We start from the raw sequence: 23,576 nt of genomic DNA, 5'->3' as shown, positions 1-23,576 counted from the left end.
AGACCCAGAAATGACATAAATAGCATTAACAGGCAAGGAGGTTAAACTAAGGATTATAAATACGCTCCATATATTCATATGGAACTTGTAGAAGTGAAAAATACAGTATCTGAAGTATGAATGGGGTTAATAGTAGCTTAGACACTGCAGGATCTAAGTGAAGAAAAAATCAGTGAATTCAAAGCTATGACAATAACTATCCAAAATGAAACACAGAGAGAAAAAACATGGTAAAAAATTAACAGAGCCTCAGTGAGGAGTGGGCAAACATTAAGCAATCTAATACCTGTATAATTGGAGTCCCAAGAAGAAAGGAGAGAGGATACAGAAAAAAATGTTTCAAGAAATGTAGGGGGGAGGGTGGAGCCAAGATGACAGCATGAGTAGAGCAGTGGAAATCTCCTCCCAAAACCACATATATCTATGAAAATATAACAAACACAACTCTTCCTAGAATAAAGACCAGAGGACACAGGACAATATCCAGACCACATCCGCACCTGAGAGAACCCAGCGCCTCGCGAAGGGGGTAAGATACAAGCCCCGGCCCCGCGGGACCTGAGCGCCCCTCCCCCCAGCTCCCGGCGGGAGAAGAGTAGGCAGAGCGGGAGGGAGACGGAGCCCAGGACTGCCGAACACCCAGCCCCAGCCATCCGGGCCAGAGCGCAGACACAGTACGTGCCCAGGGGGCCCTGGATACTGGGGAAACAGGGCAGCAAGAATGGTGAGAGAGTACTGGAGGCCTGGCGTCAGACGACATAAGAAAAGCGAGCGGCCATTTTTTTTTTTTTTTTTTTTGCTGTTTTGTTTTCGCAAGCGCTTTTTGGAAATCTTAAAGGGATAGGGACCCCAATACTAGGGAAACATGGCAGCAAGACGAGTGAGCAGATGCCTGAGGCTGGCACCAGAGAATAAAGAAAAACCAGCGGCCATTTTTTATTTATTTTTTTATTTTTTTAATTTAAAAAAATTTTTTTTTTTTTGTGGTCGTTGTTTTGTTTTGGCGGGTGCTTTTTGGAAGTCTTAAAGGGGCAGGGTGGGACACTTAATCCAGAGGTAGGGAATCCGGGGATCTCTGGGCACCCAAATCCCCTGGGCTGCAGGGAGCAGGGAGGCACCTTATGGAGATAAATAGCCTCCCAGCCGCTCCCCCTCCAACGCGACTCCACCATTTTGGAGTAGCTGCCCGAGCCAGGCCACGCCCACAGCAACAGCGGAGATTAACTCCATAGCAGCCGGGCAGGAAGCAGAAACCCTGTCTGCGCCCAGCTGCGCAGCACAAGCCACTAGAGGTCGCTGTTCTCCGAGGAGAGGAGGGCCACAAACCAACAAGAAGGGAAGTTCTTCCAGCCGTCACTTGTCCCAGCTCTGCAAACTATTCCTATCACCATGAAAAGGCAAAGCTACAGGCAGACAAAGATCACAGAGACAACACCAGAGAAGGAGACAGACCTAACCAGTCTTCCTGACAAAGAATTCAAAATAAAAATCATAAACATGCTGACAGAGATGCAGAGAAATATGCAAGAGATATGGGATGAAGTCTGGAGGGAGATCACAGATGCCGGAAAGCAGATTACAGAAATGAAACAAACTCTGGAAGGGTTTATAAGCAGAATGGATAGGATGCAAGAAGCCAGTGATGGAATTGAAACCAGAGAACAGGAACACATAGAAGCTGACATAGAGAGAGATAAAAGGATCTACAGGAATGAAACAATGTTAAGAGAACTGTGTGACCAATCCAAAAGGAACAATATCCGTTTAATAGGGGTACCAGAAGAAGAAGAGAGACAAAAAGGGATGGAAAGTATCTTGGAAGAAATAATTGCTGAAAACTTCCCCAAACTGGGGGAGGAAATAATCGAACAGACCACGGAAATACACAGAACCCCCAACAGAAAGGATCCAAGGAGGACAACACCAAGACACATAATAATTAAAATGGCAAAGATCAAGGACAAGGAAAGAGTTTTAAAGGCAGCTAGAGAGAAAAAGGTCACCTATAAAGGAAAACCCATCAGGCTAACATCAGACTTCTCGACAGAAACCCTACAGGCCAGAAAAGAATGGCATGATATATTTAATGCAATGAAACAGAAGGGCCTTGAACCAAGGATACTGTATCCAGCACGACTATCATTTAAATATGATGGTGGGATTAAACAATTCCCAGACAAACAAAAGCTGAGGGAATTTGCTCCCCACAAACCACCTCTACAGGACATCTTACAGGAACTGCTCTACATGGGAGCAGTCCTAGAAAGAGCACAGCACAAAACACCCACCATATGAAGAATCGACGAGGAGGAATAAGAAGGGAGAGAAGAAAAGAATCTCCAGACAGTGTATATAACAGCTCAATAAGCGAGCTAAGTTAGGCAGTAAGATACTAAAGAGGCTAACCTTGAACCTTTGGTAACCACGAATTTAAAGCCTGCAATGGCAATAAGTACATATCTTTCAATAGTCACCCTAAATGTTAATGGACTGAATGCACCAATCAAAAGACACAGAGTAACAGAATGGATAAAAAAGCAAGATCCATCTATATGCTGCTTACAAGAAACTCACCTCAAACCCAAAGACATGTACAGACTAAAAGTCAAGGGATGGAAAAACATATTTCAGGCAAACAACAGCGAGAAGAAAGCAGGGGTTGCAGTACTAATATCAGACAAAATAGACTTCAAAACAAAGAAAGTAACAAGAGATAAAGAAGGACACTACATAATGATAAAGGGCTCAGTCCAACAAGAGGATATAACCATTCTAAATATATATGCACCCAACACAGGAGCACCAGCATATGTGAAACAAATACTAACAGAACTAAAGGGGGAAACAGACTGCAATGCATTCATTCTAGGAGACTTCAACACACCACTCACCCCAAAGGATAGATCCACCGGGCAGAAAATAAGTAAGGACACGGAAGCACTGAACAACACAGTAGAGCAGATGGACCTAATAGAGATCTACAGAACACTAAATCCAAAAGCAACAGGATACACATTCTTCTCAAGTGCACATGGAACATTCTCCAGAATAGACCACATACTAGGCCACAAAAAGAGCCTCAGTAAATTCCAAAAGATTGAAATCCTACCAACCAACTTTTCAGACCACAAAGGCATAAAACTAGAAATAAACTGTACAAAGAAAGCAAAAAGGCTCACAAACACATGGAGGCTAAACAACACGCTCCTAAATAATCAATGGATCAATGACCAAATCAAAATGGAGATCCAGCAATATATGGAAACAAATAACAACAACACCAAGCCCCAACTTCTGTGGGACGCAGCAAAAGCAGTCTTAAGAGGAAACTATATAGCAATCCAAGCATATTTAAAAAAGGAAGAACAATCCCAAATGAATGGTCTAATGTCACAATTATCGAAATTGGAAAAAGAAGAACAAATGAGGCCTAAGGTCAGCAGAAGGAGGGACATAATAAAGATCAGGGAAGAAATAAATAAAATTGAGAAGAATAAAACAATAGCAAAAATCAATGAAACCAAGAGCTGGTTCTTCGAGAAAATAAACAAAATAGATAAGCCTCTAGCCAGACTTATTAAGAGGAAAAGAGAGTCAACACACATCAACAGTATCAGAAACGAGAAAGGAAAAATCATGACAGACCCCACAGAAATACAAAGAATTATTAGGGAATACTATGAAAACCTATAAACTAACAAGCTGGGAAACCTAGGAGAAATGGATAACTTCCTAGAAAAATACAACCTTCCAAGACTGACCCAGAAAGAAACAGAAAATCTAAACAGACCAATTACCAGCAACGAAATTGAAGAGGTAATCAAAAAACTACCAAAGAACAAAACCCCCGGACCAGATGGATTTACCTCAGAAATTTATCAGACATACAGGGAAGACATAATACCCATTCTCCTTAAAGTTTTCCAAAAAATAGAGGAGGAAGGGATACTCCCAAACTCACTCTATGAAGCTAACATCACCCTAATACCAAAACCAGGCAAAGACCCCACCAAAAAAGAAAACTACAGACCAATATCCCTGATGAACGTAGATGCAAAAATACTCAACAAAATATTAGCAAACCAAATTCAGAAATACATCAAAAGGATCATACACCATGACCAAGTGGGATTCATCCCAGGGATGCAAGGATGGCACAACATTCGAAAGTCCATCAACATCATCCACCACATCAACAAAAAGAAAGACAAAAACCACATGATCATCTCCATAGATGCTGAAAAAGCACTAGACAAAGTTCAACATCCATTCATGATAAAAACTCTCAGCAAAATGGGAATAGAGGGCAAGTACCTCAACATAATAAAGGCCATCTATGATAAAACCACAGCCAACATTATACTGAACAGCGAGAAGCTGAAAGCATTTCCTCTGAGATCGGGAACTAGACAGGGATGCCCACTCTCTCCACTGTTATTTAACATAGTACTGGAGGTCCTAGCCACGGCAATCAGACAAAACAAAGAAATACAAGGAATCCAGATTGGTAAAGAAGAAGTTAAACTGTCACTATTTGCAGATGACATGATACTGTACATAAAAAACCCTAAAGACTCCACCCCAAAACTACTAGAACTGATATCAGAATACAGCAAAGTTGCAGGATACAAAATCAACACACAGAAATCTGTGGCTTTCCTATACACTAGCAATGAACCAACAGAAAGAGAAATCAGGAAAACAACTCCATTCACAATTGCATCAAAAAAAATAAAATACCTAGGAATAAACCTAACCAAAGAAGTGAAAGACTTATACTCTGAAAACTACAAGTCACTCTTAAGAGAAATTAAAGGGGACACTAACAGATGGAAACTCATCCCATGCTCGTGGCTAGGAAGAATTAGTATCGTCAAAATGGCCATTCTGCCCAAAGCAATATACAGATTGGATGCAATCCCTATGAAACTACCAGCAACATTCTTCAATGAACTGGAACAAATAATTCAAAAATTCATATGGAAACTCCAAAGAGCCCGAATAGCCAAAGCAATCCTGAGAAAGAAGAATAAAGTAGGGGGGATCTCACTCCCCAACTTCAAGCTCTACTATAAAGCCATAGTAATCAAGATATTCTGGTACTGGCACAAGAGCAGAGCCACAGACCAATGGAACAGACTAGAGAATCCAGACATTAACCCAGACATATATGGTCAATTAATATTTGATAAAGGAGCTATGGACATACAATGGCGAAATGACAGTCTCTTCAACAGATGGTGCTGGCAAAACTGGACAGCTACATGTAGGAGAATGAAACTGGACCATCGTCTAACCCCATATACAAAAGTAAACTCAAAACGGATCAAAGACCTGAATGTAAGTCATGAAACAATTAAACTCTTGGAAGAAAACATAGGCAAAAACCTCTTAGACATAAACATGAGTGACCTCTTCTTGAACATATCTCCCCGGGCAAGGAAAACAACAGCAAAAATGAACAAGTGGGACTATATTAAGCTGAAAAGCTTCTGTACAGCAAAAGACACCATCAATAGAACAAAAAGGAACCCTACAGTATGGGAGAATATATTTGAAAATGACACATCCGATAAAGCCTTGACGTCCAGAATATATAAAGAGCTCACACGCCTCAACAAACAAAAAACAAATAATCCAATTAAAAAATGGGCAGAGGAACTGAACAGAGAGTTCTCAAAAAAAGAAATACAGATGGCCAACAGACACATGAAAAGATGCTCCACGTCGCTAATTATCAGAGAAATGCAAATTAAAACTACAATGAAGTATCACCTCACACCAGTAAGGATGGCTGCCATCCAAAAGACAGACAACAACAAATGTTGGCGAGGCTGTGGAGAAAGGGGAATCCGCCTACACTGCTGGTGGGAATGTAAATTAGTTCAACCATTGTGGAAAGCAGTATGGAGGTACATCAAAATGCTCAAAACAGACTTACCATTTGACCCAGGAATTGCACTCCTAGGAATTTACCCTAAGAATGCAGCAATCAAGTTTGAGAAAGACCAATGCACCCCTATGTTTATTGCAGCATTATTTACAATAGCCAAGAATTGGAAGCAACCTAAATGTCCATCGATAGATGAATGGATAAAGATGTGGTACATATACACAATGGAATACTACTCAGCCATAAGAAAAGGGCAAATCCTACCATTTGCAGCAACATGTATGGAGCTGGAGGGTATTATGCACAGTGAAACAAGCCAAGCGGAGAAAGAGAAATACCAAATGATTTCACTCATCTGTGGAATAAAAGAACAAAGGAAAAACTGAAGGAACAAAACAGCAGCAGAATCACAGAACTCAAGAATGGACTAACAGGTACCAAAGGGAAAGGGACTGGGGAGGATGGGTGGGTAGGGAGGGATAAGGGGGGGGAGAAGAAGGGCGGTATTAAGATTAGCATGCATGGGGGGGTGGGGGAAAGGGGGGGCTGTACAACACAGAGAAGGCAAGTAGTGATTCTACAACATTTTGCTATGCTGATGGACAGTGACTGTAAAGGGGTTTATAGGGGGAACCTGGTATAGGGGAGAGCCTAGTAAACATAATATTCGTCATGTAAGTGTAGATTAATGATACAAAAGAAAAAAAAAAGGCAGTTCCTGTGTGGTGACCTCCACTGAGTTCTACACAAGGTTATTAAGGGCATATCAAAGTGTAGGCAAAGGGTCTGTTTGTGTTCATACAGAGGATCAAAGCCTAATTGGGCTACCCCAAAAATGAACTAAGATACAATATGAAAAAGAACTTCCAACATCAGCACTCTCAGGAAGACTCATGCCAGAAGGTGATCATCAAAAAACCCCAACAAAGATCCACGCATTGCTACAGGTGTAGATGCACTCATCCCACCAGTTCCTGGACTTGCCATGGGAATGAAGAAGGAGATATCTAAGCTGGCCTGTGCATACAGTAAAACAACAAATTTGACTGGATCTATACTGTTGGAACTCAACCAAGAATTAGGAGAAGTGCAAATTGTAGCACTCCAAAATCTTACAACTACAGACTATTTACTGTTAAAAGAACATATGGGATGTGAACAGTCCCCAGGAATGGGTTGTTTTAATTTGTCTGATTTCTCTCAGACTGTTCAAGTTCAGTTGGACAATATCCACCATATCATAGATAAGTTTTCACAAATGCCTAAGGTGCCTAACTGGTTTTCTTGGTTTCACTGGAGATGGCTGGTAATTACAGATATGCTTTGGTTATGTAACTATACTCCTATTATGTTAATGTGTGTGCGCAATTTAATTAGTAGTTTAAAACCTATACATGCTGAACTTACTCTACAAGAAGATATGTCAAAGAAATAATCTTCCCATGTTTTCTTCTGCCTGCTACTTCTATAGCTTTTCTTCTTCCTTCCTAATTACAACCCTTAAATAGAATTCGTGCCTCATATCAAATTTACTGAGTATCATAATTCTTCCAAGTGGTAAAGATACCTCAAGACAAATGCTGGGCATAGAAGCCACAGGGCATAAATATGCAAAGAAGTAAAAAGCTAACCTTTCAAACAATAAGGCTTCTCTCTCACTTACCAACTTTACATTTCCCTGTATGGCCCGGGAAGATGACTGGTTAGCCAGAGACGGGTAAGATTCCTCAAGGGAGGAACAACCTAAGACAGGCACAGTCGCAGGGGGGCCATCAGGTGAGAAATTGGGGATCAACAGAGGTGAGGCTTAGAACCTCACACCCCCTGTTCTGAGAGAAATCTTCTGCATACGTGGATGTTTTATTGCCCTTGTCTAGCTTGGATTAACACATAGTCTACAGGCACACACCTGATCATCTGCATTTGCTCTCTTACAACACTAAACTATGTTTTCTACCTTTATCTTGTATCTACCTACCACTTCAGCATTTTATTAAAAAGAATAATAATAAAGAGAGAAATGTGGTATCCACATATAAATCAAGTATAAAAACCAAATGAGTATTCATATTTGAACTGACTGTTTAGAGTTCATAATGCATGAGCAAAACTGAAAGTTTCTGTGATGACTGCCCTTGTACTGTTCACCTTGTAACTTATTCACTATGTAAGAATTTGTTCTCCATGTAAGAACTTGTTCGTTATGCTTCAGAAGATTGGAGACTGAAGAAAATTAGGCTTGGGGTGGATTAATGATTGTGCATTGAGCATTGACTCCCCTATACAGAATTTTATTGTTGTTAACAACCATTTGATCAATAAATATGAAGGATGCCCTCACAAAAAAAAAAAAGTGCACACTTCCAATTGTAAAATAAGTAAGTAACTGGGATGTAATGTATAGCATAAGGAATAAAGTCAAAATATTGTAACAACTTGGTATGGTGATAGCTGGTACCTAGAATTATCATGTATATAAATGTTGAATCACTGTGTTGTACACCTGAAACTAATGTAATACTGTGTGTCAACTACCCTTCAATAAAAAATAATTATCTACAAAAAAAAAAAAGAAATGTGTGGGGAAGTTGGAGTTCCTATGGTCAGGACCCTCACTGAACTTAAACACCTGATGATGTAACTGGCCTGTTGCTAGGCTTCCACTTCCACACCTTTAGGCAATAAGCTATTATTGTACTATATAGATGACTTAGCCCAGTGCTCTGGGCGAAGGCAGAAATGCTAGTGCTCAACCTACTGCCAGGAGAACAAGCTGGTAATAAACTCTTTCACCCCAAAGAACGTTTTGCTGTCAATTTCTTTTGTCACACTGAATCCATAGCGAACTTGCCTGGGGCTGAAACCCATTGGCAAGACAATTGGTGAAAGTCGGCAGGATTCATTGGTGACCAAGGAAAAAGACAGGCTGCCCTTATGGGAGGGGTGCTACAGCGGGCTGCCCCTGTGAATGGGGAGACAGTGGATTGTCCCCCAGTGGGTATGTGGTCTGAGGTGACTTGCCTCCTAGAGGACTGGGACCCACCCCAGGACTGGAGGCAAGTGGAGGTGATACCTGAGGCAGTAGGGGTGGCCCTTGGTATAATAAGTAGGTCTTTTGAGAGACAGAGTGCCCGTGAGGCAGCGGGGACTGTGGGTTGGCTGCTTCTCACAACATTAAAAAATATAGTACAATCAGTGAGTTCGAAGCTATGACAATAACTATCCAAAATGAAACACGAGGCCAAGATGGCACGAGAACGCCAGCTGTGAAGCATTGAGGTGAAGGTAAGAGAGCTGCTGAAGACTGAGCTGGCATTGCTGCGAGGCACTGTAGCAGAGAAGGCACTCGGGGGAGGGGAGAGAAAGGTGCCATCAGCCCCAGAAATGGAGTCGCTGGGGAAGGATGAAGGGTTGGTGCCGGAGGCACTGGCCCCTCCTGTATTGAAAGCATGCCTAGTGGTTGTAAAGAAAACAAAGACCCAGCAGCTGAAAGTTCCCCAAGGAGAGGAGCAGCCCCCTCCCCAGGTCATGGAGCACTCTATGGTCTGCCCCTATACTCAGGCTGAGCTGGTGGATTTGGGCTCCTGGTTTAGGCAGAAGCCCTTGGAGTCAATATCAGCTTGGCTCCTGTGTCTGTGGAACTTAGGGGTGGATGGAATTGTTCTGTCGGGATCAGAGATGGGAAAGCTGGCTTCCCTGACACTGCAGCCTGCCTTGAGGCAGCAATTACAAAATGCACATCAGACCCCAGGGAGTCACTCCCTCCTAGATTGGCTTATGGCTGCACTTCATGCTGTGTGGCCCAATCTGGGTGATCTGCCATCCTCTCCTGTTAGATGGCAGACATATGCTGAGCTCCAACAGGTGTTATGAGAGCTAGGCATAAGAAATGCCATCTATAGTCAAGAGAATTATGGCCCAGATGAAGAGATTTTCACTACTAGGATAAGAAATGTGCTTCAAACGGCTCCCATATCCCTCTTTGGGTCTCTAGGGGCCATTCTTTCCCCTCATTTAGGGCATCCCATAAGTGAGGTGACACATACAGTAGCAGACTTAGGAGAGGCTGAAGCAATGAGAACCCAGAAATAAATAAGATCTGTTACTCACAAGAAGAATTTAAAGGGCCCCATGAAAGTTACGAGGACCCAGATGTGGGTTGATTCAATACGGGTAGGAGCAGATGGAAGGAAATTAGATGGGAAGTCAAATAGGATCTTACTGGAGCTATGGCAACAGCTGAAACCAGAGCAGCAGTTCCAGCCATTAAGACCAAAGAGGCAGAGGTCAGAGACAGAGCCACAAGTCTGGCCTGTGTGTTTGCAAGTCTTCCTTCTGGAGAGTGAGCCAACCTCTCTTGCACCCACACAGGAAGATGATTGGGGAACATGGTTTGACTGAGGGGAAAGTCCAGGTATCTGCCCTGAGGGACCAGGGGAGGACCAGAGGCCACATGTTGAAATAGCTATCCATTGGTACCTAGTGAACATACAATGTGTCCTGGCTCTGGTGGACACAGGGGCTGAATGTTCACTGATTCATGGTAACCCTGAGCAGTTCCCCAGGACCCCCACTATCATAGATGGATACAGGGGTAAGGCTGTCAGAGTGAAAAAAGCCCAAATCCCTTTGGGAATAGGGCATCTACCCCCAAAAGAGTATACTGTGTATATATCTCCTATCCCTGAGTATATTTTGGGGATTGATATCCTGCAGGGTTAATGGCTGCAGACCACTGCAGGTGAGTTCAGACTGAGAGTACGTGTGGTGAAGGCAGTTATGAGAAGACATGCTAGGCACCTGCTCATAGCTTGGCCTGTGCCTTGGCAGGTGACTAATACCAAACAATACAAACTGCCTGGAGGGCATAAAGAGATTAGAGAAACTCTACAGGAGCTGGAAAAGGTGGGTATTATAAAGCCCACCCATAGTCCTTTCAATTCCCCAGTGTGGCCTGTAAAAAAGCCAGATGGCTCCTGGCATATGACTGTGGATTATAGAGAACTGAATAAAGTCATACCCCCTATGCATGCTGCTGTCCCCTCTATTGCAGGCTTGATGGAGAGCCTCAGCCATGAACTAGAAACATACCATTATGTGGTAGATCTTGCTAATGCCTTCTTTTCCAATGACATTGAACAGGAAAGTCAGGAACAGTTTGCCTTCGTGTGGGAAGGATGGCAATGGACTTTCACCGTCCTTCCACAGGGATACCTCCACAGCCCCACCATCTGTCATGGACTTGTAGCCCAGGACTTGGCTTCATGGGAGAAACCACCAGTGGTGCAGCTGTACCATTATATTGATGATGTCATGCTCACGTCTGATTCTCTTTCAGATCTAGAAGGTGCAGCACCTAGACTGCTGCAACATCTACAGTAGAAAGGATGGGCTGTGAACAGTACCAAGGTTCAGGGACCCAGTTTGTCTGTCCAATTCTTGGGGGTCATCTGGTCGGATAAGACCAAAGTTATACCAGAAGCAGTTATAGATAAAGTACAGGCCTTTCCTACCCCTACAACTGCATTGCTACAGGAGTTTCTGGGTCTTCTAGGCTACTGGACAGTGTTTATCCCGCACTTGGCACAAATTCTGAAGCCCATATACCGGTTGGTACGAAATGGCGTCAGGTGGAACTAGGATGAGACATGTGCATCTGCCTTTACTACAGCAAAACGGGCAGTCAAGGCTGTGCAGGCCTTGAGTGTGATAGACCCATTAAGGCCCTGTGAGCTGGACGTTCATGTGAGTGAAGACAGTTATGGCTGGGGTCTCTGGCAGCGGCTTGAACGAACTTGCCAACCTGTTGGATTCTGGCCACAACCGTGGAAAGGGGCAGAGGTATGATACACTTTGATAGAAAAACAACTGGCTGCCGTGTTTCACACCTTGCTGGCTACAGAACCCATCACTGAAATGGCTCTGATAAAGGTAATAATCACCTATCCCATCTCAGGGTGGGTACGAGACTGGACCCAAAAGCCAAGGAGTGGTGTGGCACAAACGCCCACACTAGCCAAGTGGTGTGCTTACCTACAGCAGTGTAGTGCCCTCTCTCATAGCCCCTTGAGTGAAGAACTCCAATACTTGTTGGGGCCAGTGACATATACTAGTGAAAAGCAGGAAGAACTTGCTTTTGAACCATTAGTAGCAGAGAGTCCCTATCAGGAGGGAAGAGCCCCTATACCCAAAGATGCATGGTACACAGATGGCTCCAACTGTGGGCAGCCCCCAAAATGGAGGGCGATAGCTTTCCATCCTAAGACTGAGACAATATGGATGGAAGACAGTGAGGGGAAAAGCAGCTAATGGGCTGAGTTGCAGGCTGTGTGGCTTGTAATCAGCCAGGAGCCCTCCCCTATAGTTGTCTGCACTGACAGCTGGGCTGTCTATCGGGGCTTGACCCTGTGGCTACCAACCTGGTACCATGCCAACTGGCTGGTTGGTCACTGATCCCTTTGGGGGCAAGAACTGTGGCAAGACTTATGGGCCTGTGGTCAGACTAAAATAATTACAGTATACCATGTGACAGGCCATTTGCCACTGGTATCCCCAGGAAATGATGAAGCCTATAAATTGGCCCAGATACGTTGATTAGAAGGAAAGCCTGCCTCTGATGTAGCCCAATGGTTACATCAGCGCTTGTTGCATGAGGGCAAAAGACAAAGTGGGCTGTAGCCCGTTGGTGGGGCTTGCCTTTGACCTTTGAAGAAGTTAGCAGAGCCTGGCAGGAGTGTGTCATGCGCTCCAAAAGGGACTTACATCGAGTTCCACAGCAACATGGGACAATAGCTAAGGGGCCTATACCCCTCGTCAGGTGGCAGATAGACTATATTGGGCCTCTACCTGTGTCAGAAGGATATCGGTATGCAATGACTTGTGTGGACACAGCTACTGGACTTCTGGTTGCTTTTCCTACCTGTTTTGCAGACCAGCAGATGACCAAAAGAGGCCTGGAGTGTCTCTTTGCTGCCTATGACTGACCACAGGTAATTGAGAGTGATCAGGGCACCCATTTTACTGGACATACACTGCAAGAATGGGTGCAACAGCTGGGAATCAAATGGAAGTTTCATGTGCCATACAATCCTTCCACAGCAGGCATGATAGAGAGGCACAATGGCTTGTTAAAATCCGGACTAAAGTCATATACCAGTAGTCTGCTGGGATGGTCAGTCTGCTTATGCACCATGCTACGGCGTTTGAACAAGAGACCCTGAAAGGGAGCCCTGACCCCTGTAGACATGTTAACACATATGGCTGCCTCCCCTATATAACTGCAAGTACAAACCAAGGAAGAATCACTGAAACCGAGGTTCGGCCACCAGAATAATATCTTGGGGCCATCACCAACTGCACTGAACCCGGGAGACTCCATTGAGTGGATGTAGCCATGGACCAACGATGGCTGGCTCTCCTGGCACCTTGGGGACAAGGCCTGGAAACTGGCCTCCTGTGTATTCCTGGAATAACAGCAGAGTGGCCGCCAAAGGTCACAGTAGTATATTCTGAATAGCCAGAAGGTAGGAGCATCTTACCAGGGAGTTTTGTTTTATCATTGTGGCCAGTGCATGAACCTCCAGTAGCACTATATATAGACCCTTCAGTAACCCCCATGGGGAAAGGAGTAAATTTATGGTATACTAGACGTGGAAGGGACCCCCTTCCTGCTACAGTCCTATCACAGGACCACTTTCTTGCATGCATCCTACCTGATGGACAAGATTTGCCTATGTTGGTGTCATTAAAACATGTGTCTTATCACCCCTAAAGTCTCTGTGGATTGGGAACTTCCTCTGGCTTGAGGATTATTATAAACTTTGGTATTAGGACCCTCCTCTGGCTTGAGGACTATTATAAATTTTGTTACCTGTATCAAAATCTTGTTGTATCTGAATTTTTGTGATTATCTCTAAGTTGTTATTATCCTCTGTTGGTATTGTGGAATCTGATTATAGTGCTCCAGCTTTCTCTCACAGGGACTATTGCAGAAGATTGAAAGCATGTAGATTGTAAGGCAAGAATCCTGGTAGACAAATGGTTTAGACTTAGGCTCTTGCTTAAGGATCTTCAAGCTAGATGACCCTTAAGTGTCTCTAGATATGAAGAATTTGTGGTTCAATAATGTGGTGCTGTGTTGCTCAGGCTGAGCAGTCTCTAACCATTAGGCACTATTCCTATCTTGCACTATTGCTTTGCCAGGATTATCCGTTTTTTCCTCTTTGCTTCTGTAGCTACTATGAGTGATAAATAAGCTATATAAAACACCTGGTGAACACTCACTCAATGTGTTAATTCTACCCTATCTTAAATACAGAATTCTGTTCCTCAAAACTAATGTAGTTTCACTTGTATATGAATGTTCATAGTGCCTGTGGATAAAATGAGAGTTCTGGTGGCCAGGATTCTCACCTGGCCCTGATTGACTAGCTCACTGCACACATGTGGGCAATTTGACTCTATATAAAGAGCTCCTCCTAGTGCTCTGGGCACCACACGGTGGCAGGGCTTCAAGGCTGCAGAGAGCAGAGCAGAGGTTGGAGTGGTGGCAGCGCTGAGGACAGAGGCCCAGAGGATGGCTGTGCAGGACGGCTGTGCAGAGAGGCCCAGAGGACGGCTGTGTGACAGAGGGGCCCAGAAGCAGAGACCGGCTTGCTGCATGCAGACTTTCTCTGAGTGAACGGGATTTTAGTGACCGACCTGCCACCTGGAAATAAAGTTGGGTATAACCCTTTCACCCCAAGAACGTTTTGCTGTCGATTTCTTTGGTCACACTGAATCCATAGCAAACTTCCCCAGGGCTGAAACCCATCGACAAGACAGTGCCTTTATTCATAGTAGCCTCAAACTCGAAACAACCCAGTGTCCATCAACAAATGAACGGACAAATTGTGCTACATCCATACAATGGAATGTTAGTCAGTAATAAAGGAGAAGAAACTATTGATATATGTAATAGTATGCATGAATCTCGAAAGCTTGAAAAAAACAAAATAGTACATGCTGTACAAGTCCATTTATATGAAATACTGAAAGACAAATCTATCCTATAGTGACAGGAAGCAGATCAGTGACTGGGATCAGGGGAGAGACTGACCAGGAAGAGGCATAGGAAATTTTTTGAGATTATGAAAATCAATGTTGATTGTGGTGATGGTTTTAGGAGTATATAAATATATCAAAATTCATTGAATATAAACTTAAAATAGGTTCATTTTATTGTATGTCAGTAATCAGGAAATACTACATATCAGAGTTAGCTCTTTTGGGTGACTGAGTACCAAACTTGTCCCATTCACAATTCTCTCCCTCATATTAGTTTTAATAGTTTTTTCCTTTTTGTTTTTCTTTTTTCCATCACTTAGGTTCAGTTTATGCTTCTCTGAAATTATGATTTGTAGCTTTGAGACTTTCAGTATTAGTCAGTTTCTTGGAAGTTTGGCTTTGGTTACGCTGTTCTTTGAATCTCACCCAAGGCTCTTTTAAAAATTGTGTTTCAGAGTTATCACCTCTAAGAATAACCTTTATGTCACGGGAACCTACTTGGCCATGAAACAAGGAATCTAGAGGTAATAGTCTTTTCTATTCCACTTGCCTTTTGTTTAAGTGGCTTCTCTAACCCTTTAAAAGCCAAATGACTCCTCTCTCCAGCCTCCCACTGCCAAATTTCTGGCACCACTGACCAGTCGAAGAATAGTAGAGTATCTTTAATATGTAAATCTGCAACTCTTTAAACACACTATAGTGTTCTCCATTCAACCTGAAAACTTTTGTTGTTGTAGTTCTTCTTTAAAGAAGACTCAGCAAAGTGTTTGCAAAGCAATTCTAGTTCATACATTTCACTGATAGTTCCAGTTTTGACTCATTGTTTAATAATACAGTACATGGAACAACAAAGGTATTTATCCTAGCATTATATAAAATATCCTTTGTCAAAACTTTTAAGATGCACAGTTTAACATTGCAAAATCTGAATGTTTCTTACAATTCTCTTGGCCGGTGCTGGCATAGTTACCATTGCCTGTGCAGCACGAATCAGGCTATTATTCCTAGCAGCATGACTAGAGAGCAGCAACTTGTTATTGTCTGAGAACCTTCCAATGATACATTCTGATAAGACTAGCACTACCAACATCAATACTTACAGAAAGCATGCTAGTATTTTAGAAGAAAATCCTACAGAAAATAATGGAGCCTCCTTTAAAGAAATGCTGTATCCCTGAATATTTTGATGTCACAAAGGTTGATATTGGGTAGCAAAACACACCAACACTCTGAATCTAAAAGTGATTTAGAGGACTTGAACTTTCAAAATCAAGAAGTTTTAGGATTTTTATGAACAATCTGATTAGCTTCTTTTTCTTTATGTGTGCACAATAGTAAAATATGATATAAATTTATGACTAAAGAAGTTCAAGGGAGACCTTTCAATAAGATTAAATTAAAAGTTTATCAATAATAAATTAATTAATTTAAAACCTAATTATATATGTATTTTATTATAGTTTGATTGCTACATAAAATAATGGGGTATCCCACCATTATAGAAAGCAGTATGGAGGTTCCTCAAAAAACTAAAAATAGAAATACCATTTGACCCAGGAATTCCACTTCTAGGAATTTACCCTAAGAATGCAGGAGCCCAGTTTCAAAAAGACATATGCACCCCTATGTTTATCACAGCACTATTTACAATAACCAAGAAATTGAAGCAACCTAAGTGTCCATCAGTAGATGAATGGATAAAGAGATGGTACATATACACAATGGAATATTACTCAGCCATAAGAAGAAAACAAATCCTACCATTTGCAACAACATGGATGGAACTAGAGGGTATTATGCTCAGTGAAATAAGCCAGGCAGAGAAAGACAAGTACAAGTGATTTCACTCATCTGTGGAGTATAAGAACAAAAAAAAAATGAAGGAATGAAACAGCAGCAAAATCACAGAACCCAAGAATGGACTAACAGTTACAAAAGGTAAAGGGATGGGGGAGGATGGTTGGGAAGGCGGGGAGAAAGGGAAAAAGGGGCATTATGATTAGCACACATAATGTTGGGGGGGTGCACAGGGAAGGCAGTATAGCACAGAGAAGACAAGTAGTGATTCTATAGCATCTTACTACACTGATGGACAGTTACTGTAATAGGGTGTGTGGTGGGTACTTGATGATGGGGGGAATGTAGTACCATAATGTTGCTCATGTAATTGTACACTAATGATACCAAAATAAAAAAATTAAAAATTAAAAAAATAATGGAGTGTCCCAATCTACGGTATATTAGATTTAATGAAATTCCAAAGCAAGTAATTGGAAACAACTTAAATATTCAATAGTAGGAAAATAAATAAATTGATTGATCAGTTAATGGAATATTATACTTACAAATCACATTTTCCTATCTTTTTTTGACAGTTTTATTGAGATATATTACAATTCACATACCATAAAATTCATCCATGTATAGTATACAACATGATGGATTTTAGTATATTCATAGAGTTGTACAACCATCATACAATCAACTTTAGAAGATTTTTCATCATCTCAAAAAGAAATTCCACTCTTCAGCTATTAACCTTCAATCCCCCCCATTACCCTCAGTCCTAGGCAACCACTGATTTTCTGTATCTATAAATTTGTGTAATCTGGATATTTCATATAAATTGAATCACATAGCATGTGGTCTTTTGTGACTGGCTCCTTTCACTTAACATAATGCTTTCAAGGTTCATCCAAGGTTATAGCATGTTTCAGTACTTTGTTCCTTTTTATGACTAAATAATATTCCATTATATGGACAGACCACCTCTTGTTTATTCATTCATCAGCTGATAGGATTTGGGGTTGCTTAACCTTTTGACTACTATGAATAATGTTGCATGAACATTCACATACAAGTTTGTATGGGGACACATGTTTTCAGTTATCTTGCATATGTACCTATGAGTAGAACTGCTGGATCATATGATAATTATCTGTTTAAGTTTATGAGGAACTGCTGCAATGGTTTTCATTCCTACATGCTGTGTATGAGGGTTCTGGTTTCTCCACAACCTTACCTACATTTGTATTATCTGACTTTTAGATTATAGCCGTCCTACTGGGTGTAAAGTGGTGTCTCACTACAGTTTCAATTTCCATTTCCCTAGTGGCTAATGATGGCAAGTATCTTTTCGTGTCTTTATTGGCTGTTTGTATATATTCTTTGAAGACAGGTCTGTTCAGATCCTTTTTCCATTTTTAATTGAGTTATTTATTTTTTTTATCATTGAGTTGTAAGAGTTTTTTATATAATGTAGATACAAATCCTTTATCAGATATATGATTTGCAAATATTTTCTCCTATTCTTCAGGTTGTCTTTCATGCTTTTAACAGTGTCTTTTAAACACTAAAAATTGATGAAGCCCAGTTTATCTATTTTGTCTTTTGTAGCCTGTGTTTTGGTGTCATATATAAGAACCCATTCCCAAATCCAAGGTGACAAACATTTTGTCCTGTTTTAAGAGTTTAATAGTGTCAGCTCTTAAACATTTAAGTTTTTTATCTATTTTGGGTTAATTTTTGTATATGAGGAAAGCGAGCCATACATTTTGTATGTGAAGAACACATATGTTTTTGTATATGAGAAAAGTGTCCGACTTCATTCCTTTACATGTCACAATCCAGTTGTTCCAGCACCATTTGTTGAAAAGTCTATTCTTTCTCCATTTCACCCTTGATTTTGGTATGCTTTTCTTGACATTCCTGTGGAAATCAATTCACCATGAACACATAGAGTTGTTTTGGACACTCACTTCGAATACACTGATCTATATGTCTAGCTTTTTACCAGTACCTTACTGTCTTGATTACTGTTGCTTTGCAGTAAGTTTTGAAATTGGGAAGTGTGAATCCTGCAACTTTCTTCTTCCTTTTCAAGATTGTTTTGACTATTTGGGTCCCTTAATTTGCCATATGAATTTTAGCATCATATTGTCAATTTCTGCAAAAAATGGCAGCTAGGATTCTGAGAAAGGTTGAATTGAATCTGTAGATCAATTTGGGGAAGTACTGTTATCATGACAATATTAAATATTCCTATCCATGAACATGGGATGTCTTTCCTTTTATCAAATCATTTTTAATGTACTAGAGGAAGTGAAGTTATGTGGATATGCTACCAGGAAAATAGAAATGATATTTCTTGGTTATGAGGTAATGAATAACTTTACTTTTCTATTTCTACATCTCTCTATTTTCCAATTTTTCAATAATACTATCTTTTATATAGCCAGAAAGGAGATATTTTTAAGGAAAATATTATTTAATAAAATATATTCACATTTAAAGTATTTCATAAACATGGAATATGCTTGAAAGATTTTTTAATATGCACAAACATATCACTGTTTTTTTCTTGGTCATTTATTCATCAGAATTTACTGATTGAATGCTATATGGCAGATACTGTGCTAGATCCTAAGTGTACTGTTTTAACAAAATAGACATAATTTCTGACCTCATAAAGGCTACGTCTAGTGGGAGAATAACAATAAACAGGTGAACAAAATAATAAATAGAAATGCAGTTACAAGTTGTAAAAAGTGCTTTGGAAGAAAGCCACTAGTCCTACGATGGAGGATAATGGTGGGATGGTGCCGACCCACTTGGATACAGTGGTCAGGGAAGCTCTAAGTCACCAATGTTTGAGCTGAAGCTTGGAGTCTAAAAAATTTAAGTGTCGATTTTAGATATTTGTCAAAACATTCAAATAATTTCTTAAATTGAAGGGTAAAAACAAGAGGCTTTAAAAATTCCAAAGAGAAAGTAATTTCAACAAATGGAGTAACCCCACCATCTCCTGTAACATGTTAGAGTCCAAAAAATTCACATGACAAAATGTGGGATAAAGTCATCATAAGGTTAATGAAGTACAGCAGAAGAGCCAACTGGGGTCCCACTGGGCAGCACAGACCCTTCTCTGTGCTGACTGTGGCTTGGCTCCACCTGATGGTAGTTGTCTGCCTCAGCTTAGCCATCCATGGGGATGACTCTGGGCCCCTCTGGCAGGTCCCGGGCACAAGCGGCAAGTCCAGGAATCTCTGGTTAGCTGGTGCCCTTGTTTGTCAGCTTTATGGGAAAGGTTGGGCCAAGTGAATGTTGAGAATTCAAAGCCCTACCTTTGCCTCCCTCTTTCTAAGACGGTGTATCCTGACATTTCCCCTCATGCCCTCAGTGCAACTTCCACCATCCTTCCTTCAAACATAAGCTCTGCAGCTCACTAGTCTTTGAGAATGAGAGCTAGGCAAAGATACATAGTTTTGAATTTAGCAAATATAGTTGAATTTGGGTTGTGCTAGGGGTTTTATTGCATGTTTTGGTTGCAGCTTGGATACCCAATATCCATTCACTGCTGTCAGGAGCAGGATTCAGATTTTGTTTAGGAGGCAACAGGCCAATTAAATTTTATGCCTTTTTGAACTCTACTGCAAGTAGGTATGGTAAGGTGATGTGATTTGACCAATATCACATTAGTTAAGGGATTTGGAAATGCTCTGCTTTAATTTTATTCATACGTGTATATATATAATGACTCATTTTAGCTTCCTCTTACACCTTTCTCCCTAGAACTTGGAGATGAGGCTGGAGATACAGCAATCATTTTAAAACTATAAGATAACCATTAGGATGAATTCTTTATATAAATAATGGTGAAGCAGAAAGAAAGAAGGAAGCTGGGCATTGACACCATTACGGAATGGCTTCCCCAGCCTGGACTGACCACCCTTCTAGGTGAGACTTCTAGGTGAGAAAGTCAACCCTTGTTTGACTGTGGTTAATTTTCTATTATATATACCCAACTGAAATCCTAATGGATACAGCTGTGTACCATGTGCATAAACTTAACACCTTTGGAAGAATCTGAAGTTTTTAAGGTTTTAATGTAGAAAGTCCAACCCTCGTGTTCAACAAAAGATAATTCACAGCACTCCACACTTTATCACCCAATGCAGAGTGAGTGGTCAGTAAAGGTCATTAAAACGGGTAGCACAAACGAGTAGCTTTGAAGAGGGAGTCACAATGCCAGTTAACTCCATCCCCAAGACATACCAAATAAACATATATTCCAGGTAAAACTATGCTTGCTATACAAACACACTTCCAGAGAAGTTCTGTGGTGACCCCTTTCAGTAAAATTGCCATCCCTGAACTCCTCCTATATGGGAATTTTGTCAGAGCATAAAACAATATCCAGGGCAACTCTGCCCGCAGTTGAAGTTATAGTTTAGGGTTCTTTACTGCACATACTTTTCAACTTTCAAGGAGATTTATTAAAGTGATGTGGCTCGAGGAATTATATCGTTTTTTGCATCTTTGCCCCCCCTAGTTTCTACTCTCATCTGAAATACCCCTCTTTACTCCTACTGCCTGACACACAGCGCCTCATACTGCAAAACAAAGTTCTCAACTTATCCTTACAGAATTCATTATCCTTCAGGGTACACAGAGCCACCACCATCCAGAATAATGTGTGCACTTATACAAAGAGTATGTAGTTCAGATAAAGTAACATATTAACAGGCCAAATTAGACGAAGGAAAGGGAGAATTCTGCTAAACTTCTATATGCACTCTTGCCCATATGAAATTTAATTACCTTTGCATCCTAACTTGCAGAATGTAGATTGTTTTTATTATTGCAAATGAGACAGTGGCCTTTCAATAAGGAAAACAAGAACAGAAACTCTAAACTATATGTTGACATTATTTATCTTATAACCGAAACAGAGAAAGACTTCCAGATTAAAATCTATATGGGTGTCAACTACAGTTACATATTCTTTTTCATTTCAGGACAGAATTACTCCATGAAGTTTTCTGATATCTTTCTAATGTTTCTCAAGAAAAATTTAGAAAAGTAATAAAATTCAGCTGAGAATGATCGTAATTGAGTCAAGAGTCCCAAGTAAATGATTGTTTTCCTAATTGTCAAATCTCTCCCCCACCCCGCACCCCCCTCCTGTAGGCAAGGACAATCAGCAGGAGGCAGCCCAGTATTTTCACAGACCTTTAGCATCACCAGGACAAAGGCTAAAGAAACATGTAATACACAAGTTAGGCCGCTTACTTCTTGACCGCAATTCAAATTTCGGCGCTTACGGTCTTCAGCACCCCGTGCCAACCCTTCACAGAAGCATACCGTAAAACATTACGACTGCCTTCTTCGCCATCCGCGTCTGATAAGTGATTAAAATTTGGGCATCGGTAATTATTTTGCCAAGCACCTCCCCTGCATGGGATCTGGCAGCAAACACAGCGAGGGTTGCAAGTGGTGGGTGGCGTAGAGACGCCCGCACCCTCTGGAGGCTCACCTGGTCAGCGCGCCGAGCCAGAGTCGGGAGTAGGGTCTCTATTGCACACTCGCGCCCAAACTCCCTGAGCTCTTCGATCCCTTCAGGCTAATAGGTTTAAACCAGTACTGGGTGGCAACTATGCCATCGAAGTTTGGGAAGCAGGGGCTCGGTGGAAAGCTTGTTTTCATGTCCAACTCTGTCACCGAGAGCGCATCCCTAACCGGGTCTGGCCCGGGCTGTCCACCCAGCAGCCGGAAATCGCTGCCCGGTGGCACAGCCTTTTGACACCCAGGCGCCCGAGGCTGCAGGGCGGCCCTTCCTACCTGAGACAAGTGACCAGAACTCGTTTCCGCACAGGCGAGAGCGCTCCGAGACCCGGGAGGACTCGCATCCTAAAGAGATGTCTCCCAACGCCCAGACAAAGACTGCTGTGGGAAAAGTTGACCAACTGCCACCGCCAGAAGGCGAGCAGATCAGCCCCGCGGCCCCGGTGGCCGAGCCGGCGACACGCTCAGAGTCTCAGCCAACTTTTCCCGTGAGCTTCTGAGCAACTTGCTGGAAGTTGGGGCAAACGGGCGGAGGGGGTCAAGGGCAGCGCGGGGAGGCCGGTCGCGCCCCGGCGCGTTTCGCGTTACCTCCCCAGGTACCTGCTAATGTACCCGTCCCCGTCGCCGTCGCACGTCTGGAAGAGGCGCCGCATCCGCTCCTCCTCGCCGGTGCTGGACGTGTCGCTGCTGTCGCAGCCGCCGCCGCTGCTGCCGCCGCTGGCGCTCCCCGCCGCCGCCATCATGCGCCCGCTCCCTGCTCGGGAGGCGGAGGAATCGGCGAGGAGCAAGCTGCTCGCAGCCGCAGCCCGCCTGGCGACGGAGCATGCCCAGTGCCGCCGGAGCGCCCCGGGCGAGAGATTCCGGCTCTCCAGGTTTTGCCGGGCTGAGAGGACGGGAGCTCTGCACTCGCGGAGCGGGCACCTCGGCGGGGAAGGTGGCTGGTGGAGTCAGGAAGCCCAGGGTGGCGACGGGGACGCCGGGGAGGCAGAGTACACAGGAGGCCCCCGGGAAGGGTATCTCAGCCCGGTGCGTCCTGCCACGGCGCAGACCCCGGACACTTGGACTCGGAGGTCGTGTGTTCTCCCAGCAGAACTCTTCCGACTGCCTGGAGTCGTGGATTTCTTTTCGAGGAAAAAGATAAAACACTCTGGTTTTACAAACTCCAAGCAATACTCGTGGTCCCAATCTGCAAGACAGGGCTGGTTTCTGCAACCATAGTCCCAGTGAGATCAGGAATGACTTGGTCCGTCTGTGCATTTTTAACACCTGCCAAGAAATCCGACCCTACTTAGCT

General features: G+C 42.5%; 1 protein-coding gene across 1 annotated transcript in view; it reads right to left on the bottom strand.

Annotated features, from left to right (window-relative positions):
• The window catches only part of MCC (MCC regulator of WNT signaling pathway), a 407,995-nt gene extending 384,953 nt beyond the window's left edge, over nucleotides 1–23,042 (bottom strand). Inside the window, exon 1 of the mRNA XM_036886983.2 lies at nucleotides 22,883–23,042. Coding sequence (XP_036742878.1) covers nucleotides 22,883–23,025 — 143 coding nt within the window. The 5' untranslated portion in view covers nucleotides 23,026–23,042. The remainder of the gene's footprint in view (nucleotides 1–22,882) is intronic.
• Between the last annotated feature and the right edge of the window lie 534 nt (nucleotides 23,043–23,576).

Source organism: Manis pentadactyla, chromosome 2 (genome assembly GCF_030020395.1).
Source record: "Manis pentadactyla isolate mManPen7 chromosome 2, mManPen7.hap1, whole genome shotgun sequence".
Classification (NCBI taxonomy): Eukaryota; Metazoa; Chordata; class Mammalia; order Pholidota; family Manidae; genus Manis; species Manis pentadactyla.
Note: the sequence above shows the minus strand (reverse complement) of the source record. Positions and strands in the feature narration are given on the sequence as shown.